The sequence below is a fragment of the Stegodyphus dumicola genome, chromosome 4, assembly GCF_044657685.1.
Source record: "Stegodyphus dumicola isolate Sdum_Otavi_A_Nest chromosome 4, ASM4465768v1".
Lineage (NCBI taxonomy): Eukaryota > Metazoa > Arthropoda > Arachnida > Araneae > Eresidae > Stegodyphus > Stegodyphus dumicola.
In genome coordinates this window covers 5,504,324-5,528,541 of record NC_140771.1, presented here as the reverse complement: position 1 = coordinate 5,528,541, position 24,218 = coordinate 5,504,324, and the positions used below count along the sequence as shown (strand labels likewise).

General features: G+C 32.8%; 1 protein-coding gene across 4 annotated transcripts in view; it reads right to left on the bottom strand.

Annotated features, from left to right (window-relative positions):
- Positions 1 to 285: 285 nt before the first annotated feature.
- The window catches only part of LOC146997469 (rho GTPase-activating protein 39-like), a 256,069-nt gene continuing 232,136 nt past the window's right edge, over positions 286 to 24,218 (bottom strand). For all 4 annotated transcript variants that reach the window (XM_085814492.1, XM_085814495.1, XM_085814494.1 and 1 more), the window contains 6 exons: positions 20,779 to 21,005; positions 16,808 to 16,937; positions 15,572 to 15,685; positions 7,706 to 7,863; positions 6,725 to 6,983; positions 286 to 2,677 (listed from right to left, as the gene is read on the bottom strand). In XM_085814492.1, the coding sequence (XP_085670618.1) occupies positions 2,483 to 2,677; positions 6,725 to 6,983; positions 7,706 to 7,863; positions 15,572 to 15,685; positions 16,808 to 16,937; positions 20,779 to 21,005 (1,083 nt within the window). In that variant the 3' untranslated portion in view covers positions 286 to 2,482. The remainder of the gene's footprint in view (positions 2,678 to 6,724; positions 6,984 to 7,705; positions 7,864 to 15,571; positions 15,686 to 16,807; positions 16,938 to 20,778; positions 21,006 to 24,218) is intronic.

Here is a 24,218-nt window from a genome sequence, read left to right as displayed (position 1 = left end):
TTTAAAAGACCTGCCTACCATGATATAGCAATGATTGAGCTCCAATATGGAAATATTTCCTGTGGAAATATAAACAGAAATTTCAATGTGTTTTGTTAGAATATGTTTATCAGGTAAGATGGCTGTATGCTTCTGGCAAAATTTTAAGTTGTTATTTTGCTACCGACAACCAACTTCTCAAAACACCACCATTATCTAGAAAAGGCTATAAATTAAGAATGCAACAGATACTGTAATTATTTCATGTGAGAAAGGAAAAATTAAAAGATACACAACAGACTATAATTTATCCAGTCATACTTTAGTCATGTGACCTGGAAAAGCTTTATTCTTTTGACACATAAACAATATCTAATTTTACAAGAGTTGGAATACAGTTTGTGATTCTACATCATATACAACTATATACAAATAGGGCACTTTCTCATATATATGGTTGAATAGTTAAACAAAAACAAAAATGTACTATGTACTATTTATACAGCAATATATTTTCTCTCTGTGCTTTATGAAAGCAGGTACAGAATAATTAAGTAAGCTTGCATACTGACTTAAATATTAGCATCTCAAAATTAAGTTTACTACATAAAAAGATTTTCTTCAATAATACTATCTGGTTAAGATAAAAGTTTACTAAGTACATACTGACAATGCAGTTTATAATCTTGTAGTAGCTCATACATCTATTTTACTAGTTTAAGAACTATATGAATTTAAGTAAATAATAGCTTAGGTTTTCCAAAATACCTACATATGTTACACGCATATGAATGTTCATATGAACAAATCTCATGCCATTTTAAAAACCTCTTAAGATTTAACAATGAAAAAATTTTTTTTTTTTTCAACAGCATTGTCTCATCAAATGGCTTACAGAAATATCATAAATTTTGCTTTTTGATACAAAAATCTGATAACAATATTATACTTCTTTTGCTCTTCAGTTTGACCACTGAGGTCACTTAATTATTTAATGATTCACAATAATAAAATGTTACCAAAATTTTGATGATTTTAAAATTTAACAATTAAGATGGAAGTTTTGGAAAAGAAATTTATGTACACATTTTAATACCTACAAATACCGCTAACATTATCAAATAAAACAGCGCACAGGGTATATAAAATATCTGAAATATAATTCCAGAATACGGAAGCCTTTGAAAAGATGCATTTGACGATCACTGGGCTGAAGGAATAATTTTATAATGATAATAAAATCTCACTAAGTACACAGAAATAGAAGTACTGAATTCTACTCAAACAATAACAATTATGTAATGCAAAATAAAACATCTGATGAAAACAGTATTTAACGACATACAGCGCGGTAAACATCTAATACCGACAAAAGGCCGCTCATGCTTGATGAATGCTTACTCTTTAATTGCTTTCCTTGATAAATATGGAGGTTATAAGTACTGCCTTGCACATAACATGAACAGATAGATTAGTTCCTTGAAAACATAGAACAACAGGAGTTACTTCTGAATCAAGTTCTATATATTTAAGGTAAACATGGCATTGATAAATATAAAATCTATGATATAACCAGTATCTGATATACTTTGAGCAGTTATAGTGAGGCATTACGTGACTGATACTCCCACTGGAAAACACATTTGAAAAATATACATTTTTTAAAAGAACAAAATATTATTTTCAATATTTAACTCACTCTTTTTTTTAACATAAATATAGAAATATTTATCTTTCTTTAATATTTGACAAAAAAATTTTTCCATAACGAAAGATCATGAAACATTTTTTTGACATTATCTGATAATTATTAAGATAATGTAAAAAAATCAGTAGTGTTTCACAACTTATACTAATTCAGTAAATATTTAGTTTTTCTAAAAAAAGTGTTTCCCAAATATCAAATGCATTATGTACAGCAAGCTATTATTTCTTGTATTTCAAATGAGTCTTACTCCCCACTTTAGGTATTGCAAATGTAATGTAGTATGTTAACTAATCTTGCTCAGTATTTTAATCTAAAATGTGATATGAAAAAATGCAGTGTGTGTTTATTTTGAGTATCTCTAACATTTATTCCATAATTTCAGAAATCATATCCATCAAGAATCAATTAAAAAGAATTACACTCTGCTACTAAAATAAGTTTGAATTTCAGAAATTGTCCAATAAAGATCAATTTAAAAACTGCATGAGACTACATGTGCTTTATTTCTACAATATGAATGAAATTATCTTAAGAGAACCCCTTAACAGCATATCATTAAGGAAATGCTCAGATTATAATGATCATGGGAAACACCAACTGCGGTAAAAGTGATCCACATTTTCAAGCTAAAATGAAATTAGAGCTAGACAATGTTAAGAAGCTGTACATTGATCTAATATACATATTTCTTATTAACTATGAACATGAACTTATTTTCATACAGTTATCATTTTTGCCATAAATTCAGTTAACCGGGACCAGTTTATTTAAAATATTTCATGTATCTTTTTTTTTTCACATGACACCTTCCATATAAGTGGTATCTAAATTCTCAATGAGCATCTTAACAAAGGCCATTTCTTTTCTGGTGTTTTCAAAAATAACTCTGGGGTCATCAGACATGCAACGTAAGCAGTTCGGAGCCATCACCATAGCCAGATTGCTAGCATCCATTTTGGTTACAGTTGCATTCTGTTCGGCAGCAAAGACCTGTTAAAAAAATAGTACAAAATTTATCAGTTTTATATAATGTAAAAGATGTTGTTGTGACACATGGCTTTATTGGAAATATCAATCGAAACATATAAAACAGCTCAAGTATCACGCATGAACAATAATAAATAATAAAAAAGAACAAACATTTATAAAGAATAAGAATAAATGAACACGGGAACAAACGTTAAAAATTTAAGAAACAAGGAAAGGAACATATAAGATGTCTTTACAAAGAGTTCATGAAAACTCTGGCATTCCAATATAGTTTACTTATCTCACCATGTTCTGAGACTCTTTATCTAGTTCTGGGCATATAAGAAGATGCTCTGCATTCATGATACCCGAATTGCAAATTTGGCATATACTAGATGGAAGGATGGCAATTTTATTAAGATGATGTGCCACATCCACATCATTATAGTCGGAATATCGCGCAAGGCAAAGGCACATGACGTTCGAAATGCCGGACAGTAGTTCCAGCGGGAAGAATCTTGAGTTGCAGAAGAGTACCCAGACATCACAGGCACGAGAGGAAAATCATCATAACAGCTAAGTTCATGCGAAAAACATGAGACAAGTCCATAGGCTGGTGCCATCTATTAGAACTCACGAGAAACTAAAACAGAAAATTAGTTAGATATCATGCAAGAAGAGAACTAAGTTAGAAGTTCGCTTTGATCATCTCTTCTATAATCCCCAGAGCAAGCAGAACTTTTTCTTGAGGTGACTGTAGCTTTTTGCATTTTTCTGCAAATTCCATAAATTTGCAAATCAGTTTCTTCAGATTTTTGTCAAACTGGAAATCCTTTGAGCCTTGAGCATGAGTAAGATTTCTCATTTGGAGGGGTTCTTCCAGGTGAGCGCTTCTCATTTGACGAGGACTTACTTTCTATATCATCAGAGATTCGTCGAATGAGAACGTTTCTTCGGATGTTCAATTTTTGAAGCTTTTGGTCAAAATTCGCAAATTTTTGCAGATGCTACATGGTCTAATTTGCAATTTACACAGGTAGGTTTTTCCTCTTTTTGTAGTTTGCATGTGTAAGTAAGATGACTTTCACTGCACTTCACACATCTAGGTAAGTTGTTGCACCGATAGCACATCCTTGTGCTCCAGTTACTCCTAAATTTTCTGAAAGTCACTTTAAGGTCTAGTAGTTTCTTCCTGTATGCCTCTGCCAGCATCATTTCATTCTCCCTCTTCACATAGTTCTTTCTTAATATCCTCAGTAGAAGAATCATCTGTCAGTCCTCTGATAACCACCTTTAAGGGAGTATCTTTCGTAGCTCTGAAGGTGCTAAACTGAATCTCTTTCTTCATCAGAACAGCAAGCACCAGATCCCATTGGTCAGTAGAATCAAACAAAACAGTTATCTTCTGTCTCGTCAACATTCCCATAAAACTCTGTACTCCGTATTTTAAGAACAGGCTTCTAATTTCGTTCCAGGACACCTCCAGTCGGGGCGAATGATCGGCGGGACTCTTTCCTTTTTGGAAATTTGCAATGAAACATCAGCGTTTGCAGGCACGTCATTTTTCGCAAGAGTTTCATTATTAATGTCCATGGGTTCCACAGTAGGTATTGAAGACAAGACCTCATAATTATTGCTTGTGGATATTACTGCAACATCCTCTGAAGTATGAGCTACTTTAACAGCAGTTTTGTTTGGCTGAGGAGTCTGAGCTGAAGGCAGCTTGGCAGTTTTCTGTGGCTGTATCCATTCACTATCATCTTTTTTCTTAGTATTCGGCTTCGAATCTACCTTGCAAGCAGAGTCAGTAGGTGTTGAATTTGCAGCCCGCCTCTCTCTTCGAATGTGTTGTCATTGAAGAAGTTCGAATGTGAACTTATGCTCCTTCGAAAATTGCTTAGCATGATTAGGATTGTAGAACTAAGTACGTTGCAGGTCTTCCAATTCCACGATCGCATAGAAAATCTTTTCTGCTCTTTGTAAAGCGGCTTTAGCAGGTTTACCTTCTCTCAGTTGTAGCTGTAAATCATCGACATTTTTAAGAGCGTTTCAAAGTTCTTTATCCTTAACCTTTTCCTCTGAGTAACCCACGAAATGCAGAATAGCGTAGGACTGATCAACAAGAACAGCACGGTGTTTGTTAGGCATAGCAGAGCACTTAAGCGCATGAGATGATGACGTCAAGCAAGAGACACGTAACAATAGTCAGGAAGACCAGCAGGGACGCACAACCTTCTCAGATGAAGGCAACCCCGAGAATGAGATGATGTGCCATGCAATCGTAACCTGTTTGTAGTCTGAAGTTTGACACAGCCTCTTTACGGGGGTTTTGACAAAACTTTTTCCATGTGTCTTTCCATGACAAATTTTTTTCCACTTGTTCATTGAATGTTAGCTCAGGATTTGCCTGTTGCTTTTGCTGCCTGGTCAGATTTAAGAGTATCCATTAATTAAAAAAATATGCTTTTCAAGTAACTCTGGATGATGTGGTTTACTGTCTTGTAGTGCAAGTGTTCCTCTCTTGGATAGTGAATCTGTTTTCCTGCTACTGTCGATACCTACATGTGAAAGGATCCATTGAAAATTATTGTTTTGTTGTGTTTATAAAGAAAGTTCAAGGTTTGTCTTATTTCTGAGATAATCTAGGTATCTGTGTCATGATTTATAACTACACCCTGAATGGCTGCTTTGGAATCAACTAGAATAACTGCTTTAGAGAAACAATCGATCTTTATCTTGAGGTTTTCCAGAGCCAGTCACATCATAAGGATCTCTGCATCAAAATTCAACATGAAGTGTCCCACAGGAGTACAATGGGAAAAAAGTTTACTTTATGCACCAACCCAGTTTTGTCTTTTGAATGTAAAAGATACTAATTTACCTGTTTAAAGCTCTAAAATTAAACTCACATTTTAGAAAAGATATTTATTTCTTAATGCTTACTAAGACATTTTCCCCTTATTGTTAATTATTAAAAACAAAAAGAGAAATGGATGTACATTCTTTCTTTTTCCTTTTACAAAGACAAATACAATAGGTAACGGGTAAATAAACCAGAAAAGTAGAAATGTAAAATCTATTAGTATTCTAATTTAATATGAATTTCACAAAAAAGTCTATTTTAAAGAAAATAAAATTAATTTCTAAAATTCAATTTTTGCTTAACTATTTATGTACCACGAATGATATTAAATGTTACAAAGTTTCTTAAAAAAAACTGCAATTATTGCATTTCTAAAAAATATTTCTACGAATTTCCAGGTGGTACTTATATTCATGACTTTATTATTATTTAATCATTGAAATTCTTAATTTTTTCTTCTTAAATATTAGTTAGTTTATCTACTTAATATAGTCTCTTAATTCCTCTTGATAATTAATTGATTAAAAATAATTAGTGTACTATAATAACATCAGAACAGTGGAGTTAAATAAGCCTCTCTATTGAAGCTGCTGTGTCAGTTTTTATTTACTTATTTCAGAGCTTAGTTTCTAAAATTAGAACCGTCTGAGCCATATGGAAGCTTCTCAGGAAAGGTTACAAAAATTAATAAGTAAATGAAAAACTAAAAAATGTTAAAACGATAAAAAAAAATTACATTAAAAAGTTAATATTAAAAATACTAAATAATATAAAATATCAGAGCTTCTTCTATTTTGGCTCAACTGAAAATATAACTTCTTACAAAAACTGAGAAGTACTCTAGGCATGTTCCAGATGAATTTAAGCACTGATCAATCTATCCATTTATTTAGGCCTTCTAGTATTACATCCATTAACATGAGGAGCTTAGCAATTATTTTCAGGGGTTAAAATTATAATATCCTGCATTTCAGTAAATGTAAACTAAAATAGTTGAAATAAATAACATACAGAAGAACAAATACTGGAGACACAAAGGCAATATTAAAATAATTTTATAAATACATAAATATTCAACAAATTTCATAATTTTCTCAAAGTGACTTATAGAATTAAAAAGAATTCATAGTAGCCATCACTTTATAACGCAACACAACAAATTGCCACTTTAATAATAAAATACAGTAGTCACTTAACCAACTTACTTGTAGGAAACGAATAAGATAAGATAGTACAAGTCGATTAATTTCTGGTAACTTTCCTACAATGGCTACAGCAGCATCAGGATCCAAGCAAAACTGTATGCATTCATCATAAAACTCGCTTGGTATGAGGGGTTCATATAGCTCTCTGTACCACAGCTTCAGCAATGAAGCTGGCACATGAGGATCATTACACTCAGGAACTTCCCATTGGTCAATCTGGAGTTTCATGGCATTGACTTCATCAATATCTCCAGGAACTCTACAAAATACAAAGTTTAAATTAAAATTCAGCAGATCATTTAAGTTCTAAAATTATTTTGGAATAACCAAAAAGTTTCATTTCATGACATGAGCTGGAGTCAACGTTAATTAGTGATAAAAACAGAATAAAATGCAATTGATACATACAAATGTGCAGCTTTTGCTTATATCAAACTATGCATTTTTGCTGATCACAATCAAGTCAGGGCACACACACATCTAATGTATTTAAACTTTATTTTTTATTCGTATCTACAGACATTTTATTCTACAAAGAATATTTCAATTAAGGCAAACTGGCTCATATACATAGTACAGATGAAAAAAACCAAAAAATGCCCATACAGCCAGCCTATTCATGAAGATTCAAACCCCGGAACAAACTACCAGTGTTCAACGATTTTATCACTCAGACGCTTAGGCAGATAGCTTTTGAGTGCTTTACATAACCTAACCTAACAACAGATATGCTGATGATAGTATGGCAAGAATTAAGACTATTATAGCTGGATATGTGTGTATTATAAAATGTGGTCACATCAAACATCATCAATTTTTTTTAAATCAAAAAGTATCAGAGAAAGAGATTTCAGTATCAGAGACAACTACAAATAGCATCAGTTATCAAAAATAAATATCATATAAAACTCTGAATATAAGAAATGCTTCCATCTCTGCAACAAGATCTTGTACAAGGGAAATTAGAATGATCAGACTTACCTGAAGATTCCCTCTGTTTGAGCTCCGTTTAATTTCAAAACAGCTTCAGATAGTGTAGTCTGAATCCAAGGCAGAGAACGATTTGGATATTTATTTTTCTGTAAAGCCATTACTTCCTCCAACAAATTACCAAACATAGAAGGCCTAAATATCTGAACCTAACAAAATACAATAAAATTTATTGTAAAATATTATCAGTGCTCATACAATAGATTTAAAACATATTTTATAATACATTTACAAAGCAAAAGCTCTCATATTACTCTATAAGCCGATATCTCACACATATTACTCTATCAGTTTGAATTTACAAATAACTGTCAGCTCTGTTTGCAAAAATTACCAATCAATTGTGCTGAAGAAATTTCTCAAATAATAAAATGAAACATTAGGAACACCGCTAACTTTTTTTGCTAAATTAATTTAACAAAACTTGAGGTGAAAAATTAAATTTACATTTTAAACCAGCGATTTCCAATCTGTGCAAGAAATAAGAACTGAAACTCACCTGAATGAAATTAAAGAATAAAAATAAAATTTCCTTCATCTGAATGAAATTAAAGAATAAAACTGAATGAAATTAACCTTTTACACACCAAACTATGATGTGAAAGTAAAATAAACGGGGTTTTTTTTTTTTTTTTTGTGTGTAAAATTGATTTAAAACTCAAACATAAGAATTATGAAAAAAGAAAAAAATAACTAAAAAAATTTTTTTTATGATTTATAACATGTTCCATAAAAGGAACATTGGCGGGAAACAGTTTTTTTACGTGATTTTTGTTAAACATGATTATCGACATCCTAATTCGAAGCTTCATTTTTGTCTGCACTTTTTCAGCATTAGCAAGTGAATTTGTCAACGTTATTCGGAAGTAACATAGATTAAGCAGAAAAATAGGGAGCCTACACCTTTATAAACACAAAGCTACTTAACAAAAATTTCTTAGGAGAAGATATGAAGCTTTCATAATAAATCGAAACAAAAATTACATAGTTGATAAGAAAGAATTTATAAACGAATTCTACATTAATTGTTAGCAGTTTATACTGAAACAAGGAAAAGAGTTGTAGAAACAAGTAACAAATAATCTCCATACAAAAATTCACACTGCAGGAATGGAAGATGCCGAAATGTTGAAAGTTTTTTTCCAGTTCTTCATAAAAAGGAGAAACTTTTCCTGTTTTATCTCCTAATGCCAAATTCGTATTATTTATAATATGAAAATATATTTTCAGTTTTCAAAATCTATTTCTTGGCATTGCAGAATAAACTACTGGGACAGATAAATCTTCTTGAGTGCTCCAGTATAAATCTTCGCCAGGTACTCCATGATACCCACTAAACAACAGTAATCCAAAAAACTGTCCAATATTGTTTTCATCTACTGCTAAAACTTCTCCTTTCTGCATTACGTAAAGACCTGTCATATTTGTTAAATGCAGCAAATATTCTCTAGTTAGGAATTTGTGAAAAATTTCAACTGGAGATAAAGTAACTAGTTCAGGAAACACTTCGCAAATATTTTCAATGCTGCCAGTTTTTAGAATTTTGTTAAAATTAAAATTTTCCCCCCATGGATGTTAAATGTTTTTCTCTTTTGCATTTAGTTTTGGCTTCAAATTCTTCCTTCCCTTTGAAGATGAAGGTTCTTTAGGATCAAACAAAATTTCTTGAAATATTTCATCATCTATTTTATTAAAAATTTCGATTTTTCCACATACATCCGCTGGCAGAACAGGCTAAAAAATATCTTCATTTACATCTTCCTCATCTGTCAAACATCCGGTTTCTTTTGGAGGCAGTTGACAAATATCAATACACTCTTCATCATCTGATAATGTATAAAAATATTCCAATGCTTCTTCAATAGACTGAAATGGTTTTGAATGACCCATCTTATCAGTGTATCGAATCTTCACAAACTGAAAAAAAAAAAAAAAAAAAAAAAAAAAAAAAAAATGCAAACAATGGGGAAATAATGAAATCCACACTCCAAAATATACGCCTTTTTCACTGAGTCATAAACAACCTCTAGCATCTAGCCTATCAAGAAACGCTACGTGCTTTTCTCTAGCAGCTGTGAGTAACTCACTTCAAAACCCTTACGGGAATGTGTGAAAGGAGAGGAGGGGAATATACAGAAGTCGAAAACAGATCAACAGTCATAAACATCTGTTTTCCACGCTTACTGGAACTTTTCACATTTGGAAAATCATTCTCCATGCCTCTAATTCACGGCAATCAAAGTAATTTCATCATGTTAAAAAATATACCTTTACACGCCAATGTTCCCTTTCTGAAACATCCACATTTCTTACCTCAAAGTAAAAAATAATAATCATCTTTCTATGGTAACTTACTGTCTATGCATAAAATGATCCTTTTTAAATATCCTCATTGAGTTTTAAAAACATTTGTTGAATTTTTAATTTTATATGAATTTCTGAATTTTGCTCTTAGAAAAGAAGGAAAAAAGGTGAAATAATGAATTTTTTTATCAAGATAATTTTTCTTTTAGAACAATTGCATTGCTACTAAAACATAATCCATATTTACTCTCCATGTAATAATTTATACAAAGCAATATTAATAAAATTGTGTTTTTTATAAAATTTTAAATTCGATGTTCCATTTATGGAACATTGGCATGTAAAAGATTACGGAATAGTAAACAAAAAGTAGAACCAAAGCCATGAATTTAGAAGTTAAAATTTGAAGCCTGAAATTCTTCAAGTTGAATTTCAAGTCTGTTTTAGCAAATTAACAAATGATGCTTGGCTATTACTTGGAACTGCATTTACAAGAAGCTTTTAGCTCATTCTTGAGTCTACAAGAATTCTGGAAATCTGGCTGATCTTGCCAAGCAATTTTAAAAAAAGTACGTATTTTGAACTACTTCTGTATTAACTTCAAGTTTATTTTTTGTATCATTCATCTGACAATTGGCAATTATGTTACTCTCTACTGAAAGTTTAATTCTCTTAGTTTAATTCTATAGGGTGTCCGAAAAGTCTTTCCCCGATTACATAAATTGATAACTCGGCTAGAAGTAAGATACAAATATGAAACTTGTGTCGAATTGTTTACAAACTATCAAAGTTTTTTTTCTGTTTTAGGTTCGCAGTACCTAAGTAGTGGATGAGGTGCAGTGCCCAAGAAGCCATGTTAACCAATCAGGAGAAGGCACAGTGTGTCCTGTGGTACCATGAGACACGATCATCAACCACAGTGTAGAGACATTTCCAGACAACATTTGGAAGGAATCCACCTGATGTCAAGAACATTACAGCCTGGTATGAGAAGTTCAAGAGCACAGGATCGGTTGCTGACCTTCCGAGGTCTGGTCGACCAAGAACCTCAGCAGACAGGGTGGAAGCTGTGAGGCAGTCTTTTCTGCGAAGTCCGAAGAAATCGGTGCGCAGGGCCTCACGTGAATTACAGATACCAAAAAGCTCTCTCCATGACATTTTACACAAACTTTTATTGTTTCTTCCATACAAAGTGAAAATCGTTCAGGCCTTGTTGCCCAATGACAGTACACATCGATATGACTTTGCGGTCGAAATGCTATCACATATTGAGGACAACAATGGTTATCTCAGACGAATTGCCTTTTCTGACGAAGAGACCTTTTTTGTCAGTGGAGTAGTGAATCGCCATAATGTGTGCATTTGGGGTTCACAACCCCCTGGTGAGGTCATGGAGTACACCAGAGGCAGTCCAAAGGTGAATGTTTGGTGCGCGCTATTGCACGAGTGAATTATCGGGCCATTCTTCTTCGCTGAGGCTACCATCACATCTGCAGTGTATCTGGACATGTTGCAACTGTATGCTGTTCTTCAGCTGCTTCAGTATCACCCCGATGTCTTGTTTCAGCAAGACGGTGCACCGCCTCATTGGGGTTTGGACGTCCGTGCCTATCTCGATATGACCTTTCCTGGGCGATGGATTGGTCGTGATGGGCCAACAGTTTGGCCATGCTCTCCTGACATAACCCCATTACACTTCTTTTTATGGGGTTATGTCAAGGACGAGGTCTACCGAACACGTGTACCAGATCTTGAAACCCTGTGGCAATGGATAACCACAGTCGTTGAATTAATCCCTCCAGTGATGTTGGCTAATGTGTGGATGGAAATTGAATATCGCCTAAATGTGCTACGTGCTACCAAGGGTGCTCATGTGAAAGTTTCCTGATGTGTGAAAAAAACTTTGATAGTTTCTAAACAATTAGACACCAGTTTCATATTTGTACCTTACTTCTAGCCTGAGTTATCAATTTATGTAATCAGGGAAAGACTTTTTGGACACCCTGTATTATAGTTATTTTTAATACTGGAAGTATCTGCTATATCTCCATACACTTTTGGTATTTCATATATATATATAGAGAGAGAGAGAGTAAACTCTTTATCTGAATTTTAGAAATGATTTAATGAACCTTCATCCTTAAAAAATGTAAGAAATAGATTGAGCATTTCTCTAGAGATAACCATAAATACATTTAAAATAATTTTCTTATTCAGTATTATGCAACTGTAGAAATTGTTTCAATTTTCCCCCTCTTAGAACACTTTTCAAGATTGCTATTAACATAAATAGAGATTTCATTTATATTTATTGCTAAGGAAGCTGCACCTACTGCAATTGATAAATTTTAAAGGTGACATGTACACCAAATAATCTGCAAATGTGAATTTTCTTTATCAAGATGTCTGTAACACCAGTCCATTTTCCTTCAGAGTTTTAATAATAAGCTGTGTCATAATAAAGCTTGCAGAATAATCCTTACAGAGTGGGGGCACAAAACAAGAATTAATTTCTGAAGCCACATGATTAAAAAAGCGGCAATTAGATATAGTTTAGCATCAGCTTATTGCTTCTATCCATATAAAGGTATTAATGGATTGTTTTAATGCAATCAACAACTCAAATTTATTTTTCACGGTCACTTCTTTAACAAATGTAATCTTTTTTGTTCCTGCACATGACTATTTCTTAGTAATTTCACAATCAGGAAACAATTTTTCAAATAAAACTCAGCATGATGAGAGGCCTTCAGAGGGAGACTGAACTTTGCCAAGCAAGTAAAAAGGCAGAAAATAGGCTGTTTGCATTTATAGCTTTTTAATTCTTTGTTGCTGCAGAAAAATTTTCACCGCCCCAATACATTTTATACTGTACTTTCGTGTATGCATGTGTTTTAGCACATTAGCCTTTCAACATGTAAAATAGAAAAATTGCAATGACAAAAGGTAGAATCACATTACATTTTTTTGATGAAATAATACAAAGAAAGCCACCTCTACAATTTTTAAGTACAGTGGCATTTTACTTTCTTTGCAGACATATTTAAGAAAAGCAGATTGTAAATCCTCAACAACTTCAACAAGCATACGTGATTCATGCCATTTAGTGATTCCAGAAATGTAAAGGACCGTTTCAATCTTACTTTACACTCACTGACTGATGCATGCCAAACGATCTGCAGCTGCATCTGATGCTCACTGGAGAATTGGATTTCAGACACATCCACTCCCACATGCATAGCAGCACAAATAGCTGACAAAACATTTTCTTTTCTTAGAAATGCATAACAATTTTTTTTTTAAAAAAAAGGGCAAATTTCAGACATTGAAAATTGTTTGTACGTAAAAGGAGGGAGTGCGGTTGAAAATCTGGTATCTCCTGCACAAAATAGGAAACGTTGGCATGCTTTACAGCATGCTTCATGCTTTGAGAGACGCTGAAAGAAATCCCACGAACATCAGACTTGCTTGCCAAAATTAACCATTGTCTGCCACTTGCATGCAAGAGGTTGCTACAAGCAGTTACAGAAAACAAGACTGGAAAATAAATCCTTTAGACCAGCGGGTAAATTTAAATGTAAAGGACCGTTTCAATCTTACTTTACACTCACTGACTGATGCATGCCAAACGATCTGCAGCTGCATCTGATGCTCACTGGAGAATTGGATTTCAGACACATCCACTCCCACATGCATAGCAGCACAAATAGCTGACAAAACATTTTCTTTTCTTAGAAATGCATAACAATTTTTTTTTTAAAAAAAAGGGCAAATTTTGCTAAAAATATTTTGCTTGTTTGCGTTCCACCTATTTTTTTCTTGTGTACCATCGGTTGAGAACCCCTGCTCTAACCATCAAAATGATTCTTCTTGTATAAGAAAATTATACATAATGGAAATTGAATGTTGTAAGGAAATTTCATTAGCAAATAAACATCAATTATCAATCAATAGCCCTCCACCTTTCCCCGCACACAAAATTAAACAAACCCAATCTTCGTGGCAAAAAATCTTTTTGTGCATTTGGGGCTGACAAAGAAGTGTAATTCGTGTTATAAGTTTCTCAACTCTGATTAAATTGCACGCGTTCTAAGTTTCTCAACTCTGATTAAATAAAAGGTTACAGATAATATGGTGATTATATTTCTGTCAAACTTTCAAAGTTTTGGTGATGAAAACAACAAAATTTCTATAATGAACTTAATATTTAAGATAAACTTTATCTACTTCTTTCTTATCATTTTACTCTTATAATGTACAGTATTAAAACATTTCACTTTCTAGTACAGTCAAAAGTCTTTAATCTGGACTCGTTGGGACTTCGGCAATTCCGAATTATCAATTTTTCCGGATTATAGATCATCAGTTTAAATCTGGTAAGATGGCATGGAGAAATTATAAAATTAAAAATATGAAACCATAATTTATGAAATAAAGAGCAACTATGATCTAAAGTATATCAAAATTTACAAAAAAAAAAAAAAAAAAAAAAAACTTTATTTGTTTACTTTACTTTTACAAAAAAAAAACTTTATTTGTTTACTTTATGAAACATTTCTTTCAACGTGCGCATGCGTAAAGCATACATTATGCATAGTCTCAATTAGAAAATTGCAACCAGAAAACGATTTGATGTGTATTCGTGATATTTATAATGACAAGGAATTTGATTTAAATCATATCAAAGACAAAGTACATCGATATGAAATACTACATTTAGTAAGGAATTTTAAGCCAAATAAAATAAAAACATCTGCCCTGATAAACATATTTCGGAATGATTAGAGAATCAAAGGATATGCCTTTATCCATTTTTTGCAGCAATTCCACTTTTTGCTTGATGGACATCAAAACATGGTTTCGCTTTGTAGATACTTTGGTAGCTCTAGAATCAGAAATTCTTTTTCACATAATCGAAAGTTCAAGCTTACTTTTATAAAATTGCTCTAACAGTCTGCAAAAAATAATAAGCCGGATCCAATTAGAAGATTAAGGAACAATGCAATCTGCAAAATTAACTGAAATAGATAATTAGATAATTTTAGCTTAGCTTATACTGTCTGTTATACATTAAACGCGCATGCGTAAAGGTATTATGCGCATGCATTGACGCATGTGCAGAAAGTTTGTAGCTTTGAAGTCCGGATTATAGATCATTCCGGATTATGGACGTCCGGATTAAAGACTTTTGACTGTACTTAACATTACTTTCTCACATGTGCCTTAATGGTTTCTCATTTAGATCAACTTTTTAATTCAAAATGTTCCTTTACATTTGGTTTAGATAACTGGAAATCTTACTCATAGAGAAAGGGAGGAAAAAGCGTATAAAAAATTCAATATATACAAATCATTCAATATTTTTACACTGTTTTTAAACAAATACTTCAGAAAATGTAAGAGCTGTCTACAAATACATATTTTACAAAACAAATGCCATTATGAAAAGTATGTAAAGAATTGTACTAATTACTACATAGTTAAATAAAAACTCTACAAAGAAATTATAAGAAAAAAACACTTTTTTGTAAATATTATTTTAAAAATTCTTACTCTTGACTGTTCAATTTCTTCAATAGTTGGCTTTTTAAGTCCTCTCTTGGCTCCACTTTTGGCTATCCGTTCCAAGCGTTTACTGCATACAGCAGCATAATGACTAAGCTTGAACTATAAATAAAAATAAAATGTTGAAATAAAACATTCTGCATTATGAAAATCTAACATAAAATCAAAATATACAGACACTGATATTTTATTTTATGAGAATCAGCCAAATGTTTTTATTATTTTTCAAAGAAATATCAGAGGAAGTATGTACATAATTTTGAATATTAGAATAACATAATAAGTTTTTAAAATTTTGCTTTAACATGTTATGTTACTTAAAGATGGAAAAGAACATAAGGACCTATGGGGAGGGATATTTTTATGATGAACGGCCTACCAGCACCCAAGCAGTAAAGTTACTGAACACTAGAGTCAGTTTCTCTAAGGAAGTTCTGCATGAAGGCATGCCTCCCCTTAGGCAGACAGCCCTCGAGGTTTTGCCATAATCACACAAACCAACCCCAAATTTATGATGGACTTTTAGAAAACAGGGTCATATTCATGCTACACATGCAGTTAGCCATTAACCAGTGTTAAAACCAATGTTGAACTACCGATATCTGGCATTCATAACCACTCAACTATTGGCAAGGTTCTTACTTCTATATTATTACTTATACATGAAATGTAGAATCTCGTACATTATTTATGTTATGCAGCCGGGGCAACAGGAATGAGACACATTTTGGAATATAAAGTGATACCTTTATTTTAGCATCCATCTCACAAGTCTTTTTTTTGGGGGGGGGAATTTAAAGTGATACATTTATTTTAGCATCCATCTCACAAGCGTTCCTCCTGTACCTTAAGGAGAAGCCCTATTTATGGATATGTGTGAGTCATGGTGCTCATCCAATCAGCGATATTAATTAAAATCACGAGGCAACGCTATCTTCTCATCAGGAGTGTTCGTAAGGACTTTATGTAATATGACAGATTTATGAGTCTGGTGATTTGGCGGGCGCCAACAGGTTTATATAATTTATAATAAAAAAAGGATTTGACCAAAGTTTAGGAACAAGGATGCAATTTAGGTAGAGAATCGCCAACACATTATTAAGGAATATGATTAAAATTTAATTTAATCAATTGATTTTAAAATATCATTACATATATATATATATATATACACATACCCAATGGAGATATATTATGTAATAAAATATGAAAACAATAACTTACATCAGGTGCATCAAAAGACGTATCTGTATGCCTATTGATGAACCCTTCTAAATATGGCTGGAATTTAACAGAAGGTGGAAAGAAAGTAAGACATATAGCTAGTAACTCCCATCCCAATATAAGACTTTCCCTAAGAGAAAAACAAAAGCAATTTAAGAATATATTAATTGATATTTAAAAAGGAAAGAATACATAATAACAATACTAAATGGTAAATAATATATGAACAAACTTATTTTAAAATTGTTCATACAAATATTTACATTTTATATATATTTATAACTTGTTTTTAAACAACATTCTGATAAATAGATATATTAAATATTGGTCCATCCTGTAGTATAGAATGTCTCAGAAGTTTTGAGGCATTTTACAAGAGCCAAAAAAGTTTGTTATAATAGTCACATGCACATCAGCTCCACAAACTGAAGTTGTTCTAAATGAAATATAATTTATGTAAATACATACTTTGATGCAAGATGAAGTAAAAAGCTTACTTTTTATCGGTAAGTTAGCATAATAAAAAGTATCCAAGAACATGTCTTTTTAAAACTAGGCTGTGGTCATTATGGAGAGGGGGAGGACATTAAAATCAATATGGTGCATACATACCGACAGATTTATGAATACTGTTGAATTCAACTGCATTTTTGTAAGCCTCCATAAATTGATTAGGTTTAACCGAAAAATAATTTCTTAACACATGATTTATCTCCACATATTCACACATTTAATATTAGTCATCTTACTAACTAAAAAATTACGTGTTGTAGCTTAATAACTGTATTAATGCAATTATATTTCATAAATTTTCAATTTAGATACTGAAAAATCAGATTAAAAACATCAACTCTAATGGCAAAGTCATGCGATTCTGCTTTATAATATATTTAAGGCAAACAGCAAACATAAAGAGCTCAGATTTCAAAACAGATGATAACTGCATGAATGCATATTACCAGTATTAAAAAACTACTTTTAAAAGATGATATATAAGGAATAATTATAACCTAGTTTTAATGACCTATTTCCAGCACATGTTGCCTTTGAAACGTTTATATATAGTTATTTTTATTATAGCTCTTGAAATTTCTTTACATTTTTATATGTTCGCCTCCTAGCATTTGCAGTGCATCAAAATTTCTCTGAAGATCAATCCATACCTATGACTTAATACTTTGATCCTGATGACATAACTAATTGGGAAAACAGATTAAAACTGTGTCTTGGTGAGCTACCATATTGGATAACTGCCACTTTGCTTCTAACTCTATTCTAAGGTTTTTGGCTTGATGCTTTTCTTCTTATCGCAACAATTTCTAAAATGTAACTACTCTGAAACAGGCATGATTAATGTGCCTAGTGAATTGTGAGCACAAAGTTTTTAACCCTTTGATGTTTGATGCTTATTTTTTTCAAAAAAAAAAACTTTTACACATAGATAAGTAGCACATACTGTGGGAGGACGATGTATAGGACGTGCTTGAGCAGTTTAATTCAGTATTTCACTCTTATTGTACTCGCTGTCACTTAACGCACATTTATTTAAGAACACAAATTTTCCTTCCTGCGAGGATACCTAACAGCAAGCATCGATAACAATACACTAGATATGATGGGATGGCGAGAAATTTACGTGTTTCTGAACAAACTCCCCCAAATTTATTGCTTTCTTAAAGGGAAAGGTTTCCGTATATGAGTGAGGGGACTTTACTTGAACGTCTCACGTCTCATGAGTTCATATTTCTAGGGAAATAGAGTATTGCAAGATCTGCTTATTGTTAAACTAAAACGTTAAAGAATTCTAAATTTTTTTTCCTTTAAATTGTGGTTCAGTTTTATAAAAAGAAGTATCGGAGCTCATATTATTTAGGGCTCCAGCTAAAATTGTAATTTATTTTTAAAATTGAGAAGTACCAGAGCCGTGCTCCGGCGCAATTTAAGCACTGTATATATCCCAGTGTTTCTACATCAGCACTACTAAATTTGTTTTTATTACAATGCATTTTATTATAGATCTACAATCCACATTTATACACCATCAATATTTCTATGTATCGTACACTATCTATGTTTGTGCACAGAGTTTTAAAATGTTAAAAATTATTTGTCATACAATGAACTGCAACCAATGCACACTTTCCACATTAAAAAAAAAGAAAAAAAAACTCATTATAAGCATGTTCATATTTTTCTTTTCTTGGCAAGTTTATTCAAATCTTCTGCTGTTGTGACTTACCTCACTCTCTGACAGTAACATCGGAACAAGCCCATGAAATTCATCGTGGCAAGGAGTGCAAGATTGCATCTATCACTGGCAAAAGCCCCAAGTACCACACAGGTGACAGTACGACTCTGCTCAATTCCGCCTCCAGTTTTGATGGAAACCTCCCTGAGGATATGGGTCCAAGAGTCTCCCATCCCTCTTCCTCTACCACCAACCTTTCTAGAGGATTTTCGGTTCACAGCATAGTTAGAGTGCCCCCATGCCGCACAGACACTATAGAAACATCCATGCCAAACATTCAAATCTGCGCCCTTCAGTACGGCAGTCAGCATTGCTAACCACTATCATGGTTGGGCGGCTTATTCAAATCTGTATTTTACATTTCTTCACTAACATTCTGTTCTTAGAAAACTGAAGGATTAATTAAAGAAAAGATTAACTTAAAATAATTTGAATTATTTCTAGTTAGGAGAAACCTGAAATGACACTAAACCATTTACTTTTTTATACAAATGCAATTATAATACTCCACGTTTCTCATCCCTGCCTAAATAAGATGAATTCTGTCTTATATATTCTGCTTCTGTTATGCCAGTTGCATTATATCTTAAGTTGAATTTCTTTTCTTTTATATTTAAATTTTTATTTATTTATTTTATTATTATTGCTCATTTTGTCAAGCCATGATTAACTGTTAGCAAAGAACAAAGAACTTTACCTAAAGAATTCACTCCATCCAATTGTTCACAATAAAGGTCTGCATTAACAGTTTGTCCAGGTTTCAGCAATTCAAAATGAACAATTCTGAGAATACTCCACCAAACACACAGAAGCGTCTTTTTAGGATGTAAAGCCTTTGTAACCCCTATTAAAACTGCCTTTTGCGTTTTGGATTATCATATAGGACCCATTTTTTGTCTCCAGTAATCAAATGATCAAAAAATGGTTCTGTATGGTGCCATTGAAGCAATACGTTGCATGTGATGGATCGGTTGGCTTTGTTCTCTTCAGACAGATTATGGGGGGGGGGGCTCAAACACCTGCTTTGCTTATTTTTACATTCTGCTTTAAATGTTCTTGGATGGTCGACCAAGGTTGGTTACGAGTGTTTGACATAGATTTGCTTCCACATTTCTCTTAGCATGTTGTTGTCGGCATGCGCAGAAACAACATTACTTTCCGGTCCCCCTATTAAAAATGAAAAAATATAAACAGGATTTCTAGATGGCCTTTGAAGAACTAGAGAAATATGATTGCGCTTGCAAGACACCTCATTTAGAAATTAAAAATCTATCCTGTAAAGTTAAAAGAAGTAGCCCTAACAGTAACACATCTTCCTCCTACTCAAATCAGTGTGGAAACACTCTTCTTAGCTCTGAAGTTTATCAAATCGGATCTATGGCCCTCCAACAAAGAATATCTTGCCGAAGCTATACTGTTTCTTAGAAATAACTAATGCCAGTTTTTCCATTTCATAATAAATGCTAATTAATATAAATAATTTGCTATGAAATCAATTTTTTCCTGTAGCATCTATTACTTATTTTATATTAAAAAAATAAGCTGTAACCCATGTGTATATGTTTATATATATATGAGGGAGTCAGAGTCGTTAAAATTCCAGGAGTCGGGTATTTTCCCTACCGACTTCACAGCCCTGTATAATTACTCACGAAAATCTTCAATATGGCTACACAGAGGTAGTAAAGAGTGGAAAACTGAATAGGTAAGATTATAACAGTACCTCCTTGGATTATCCGTTGTTTGGCGACATATCTGTACAAAAAGCTCATCTCTTACAGACTGTCTACTCCAGCCTTTTATAGCAATTTCCAGAACAACAGCCTCAACAGATTGTCCACTTTTAGCTTTTCTATCACCCATGTATGTTTGAATTAATTTAAAAAGTTCACAAGCATCCCTCTTCAAAGACTTATCAGTAGTCATAATCATAGGTTTTCTTATAGGATCCTGTAGAAAGAAAAATACATTTAATAAAATGTTAAGCAATGTCATAAATTCTAAGAAATTTTGAAATAAAAGAAATCGAATTTACGTGGAGAAACCTGTGTATTACACATAATGCTAAAGAAATAAACATAATAATAGAAACTGGATATCTCATTCGATCATTATCATATACCGTACTTGACGGCATATAAGACGCACTTTTTTTCCTAAATTTGGTCTCAAAAAAGTTACTTGCATCTTATACGTGAAGGACACAGGTTAACTTTCAATACTGAATGCTATTTTTAGCCCGGATAAAGGTTTAGACACACAACCTTTTCTACATCTGCCATAATTACTTTGCGCATGCGCGAAATATCTGTCACCAAAAAGCGCCAAAGCTCAAGCTGATGTCGAAGTTCGAACAGGTTCGACGGTCATATTACATCTATGGAGCCTTTCCTTCTTTACATAGACTTTCTTTGATTCAGCCGACACACGTGTCGGTATCGGTGCTACTCTGCATAAACGTATCGGCATCGGTGCTTAAAACTATTTGTTTTAAAAAAATACCCTGGAAAATATGACTATAGGAAACAAGAGATTAACATATACAATTTAGTATAAACTAGAGTGTTAAATTATGCCAAAGTGCATGGAAAAAGGGCAGCAGCAAAGCATTTCGGTCCACCACCTACCGAAAAAATTATACGTACTTGGCGATTGCAGGAAGATCAACTGAAAACTGCTAAAAAACAAAAACATAACCTTCGATGCCCAGCTCAGTCTTGGCTTGAACTTGAAAATGCCTTAAAAATGTGGGTGATATATAAGAGGAAATCTGGGATAAGTGTTTCAACTAAAATAACAATCAATGAGGCCAAAGGATTTGCAGAAAAACATGGGAATCACAACTTTTCAGGGTCTGAGGGCTGGTGCTACAGGTCCATGAAAAGGCAAGGCTTATCAATGCGCACAAAAACAACTATTGCACAGAAAATGCGAGAAGATTATGAAGAAAAAATACTAGCATTTCATAGGTTTGTTATAAATGCATGCAAGAAAACTTTTTTTGAGCTCCGTCAAATAGCTTAAGTCCTTTAAGAAGTGCGGAATCAGTAATGCTCTTGATGGAACAGAAGACGACGCATTATTCGAAGAAGGTGATACTAGCGATGACGGAAACAGTAGTGATGACGATATTCTCCTTTTTGATGATGATGATAGTGAAAGAATTTTTATGGTTTTGAAAGTGACTAAAGTATAATTTCATGATAGGCAACGTTTTCCTTGAATCTGTGTTTTTTGTTGTTTCTCCTTTTTTTTTGTATTATGTTTGATTGCTTTGAAATTTACATATCATGTTCAAAATAGCTTGCCGTTTGTTAATTTTCCTTAATAAAAATATGTTTGGTAATTGCATTCAATGATTGTTTATTTGGCTTTTACGAAATGTGAGTACTAAAAGAAACCACATTTTAAGTTATTGTGGTTAAGGGCTCTCACACGGACAATTGAAACTTTTTTTCCTTGTGTGTGGCCTTCTAAATAAGGGTGCGTCTTACAAGCCAGTGCGTCTTATATGCTGTCAAATACGGTATTTTCATTCACCATTTTTATTCTTGAATGAAGTTTTATATACTAGAATGGGTTCTTTTCCATTTCGCTGGCATAAATCTCGCCAAGCAGGCTTTATTGCCGACAGCTTACAGCTGTGGTGCTCAACCTTTGGTCTCTCGAGAGCACATTTTGGGCCTATTGCGAGCACATTTCCAAAACATCAACATTTTTGTTAAACGTATTTCCAATCTTATGTTATACATCTGAAATATTAATTTCAGCAAATGGGTTTGAGATAATAATAATATTGGTTGAACTTTATGGAAATCAGAGAAGCCGAGTTCAAAATTATTTTTTGGTGCATTTAGGTTTTCCGAGTATTTCTCTGTTTCAATTGCCTTGTGGCCTTTATTTCTTGATAAATTCTGAAAATGGGTTAATTTTTTTCATCTGATTTATCCACAAATTTAAATTTATTTGAAAAGCAGTTATAGTCCCAGATAATTGCAAAAGTTTTTTTTTTTTTTTTTTTTTTTTTCCCCCCCCCTGGAGATCTTCATTCAGTTTGTTTAGCTGTTATATCCATGAGAAAATGCAGATCGAATAACCAATTGTTATCGTCCAATTCTTTATAACATTCGTTTCTGGATTCCAAAAACTGCTTTATTGGCGAAAGAAGTTCTACAAATTGTTGAAGTACTTTTTCCCTGCTGAGTCATCTAACATTGGAATGAAGCAATAAGATTCCATGTTCGCTATCAAGTTCATCAGTCAGCAAGCAAATATTTTAAAACGTCTTGCAAGATACCTCTTATAACTATACATTTTTACCATATTTTAACAATTAAGAAATATAAATGACTGGTTATTTTAAAAATATTTTTTGTTCATAGTACCTAATTGGGCTGGCGAGCACATACAAAACGATCGGCGAGCACAAGGTTGGGCACTGCTGGCCTACAGTATACTCATAAAAAATGTTAGCTCTAAGAATTTTTTATTTTGAAGGCATAAAAATTTTAATATTGTTTAAAATTTTGTAAGAAAGTCAATAAATAAAGACAATAACTTTGTAAAACGACATTAAGAATTTACTATGCTTTCCTGGTTCAACATCCTGATTCGCCGGTTCATATCACGTGACCCCAAGTGATCTCATGTCACGTAAACTATGCTACAAAAATCTAATTCTCTCAGTAATTACATACATTAACTTCAAGTTAAATTTTAATTTGGAATACAGTTTAAATGCAAGAATTATTTGAATTTGTACAAATAGCTTACTCAGAAGTTATATAAAACCACAGTGCTTTTACTTCACTAGTGCATTTTCATTAGAATTGATGAATTTAACCCTTGACTTTGCCTTTTATATATTTTCACCATCAAGGTGATTGCATCCTAATTGACTTAATTACCACGAATGGCCTTAGGGCATAAAATTGAACTGTCTGATTAAAATTCTATGTAATTGTATGCCAGTATTGAAAGAAACAATCAACCTGTAAGAAATGGCTGCAATTTGTTTTGAAAATGAGGTGTAAAAGGTTACGAGCGAAGATATTCCGTCTGGCATCGGTTGTACCATCATTGGTGACTTTATCGCCTGCGCCGACAAAACGGAAAGGTACCCTATAATATTATTTAATCTTTATTCCCACACTTACAGTTCCT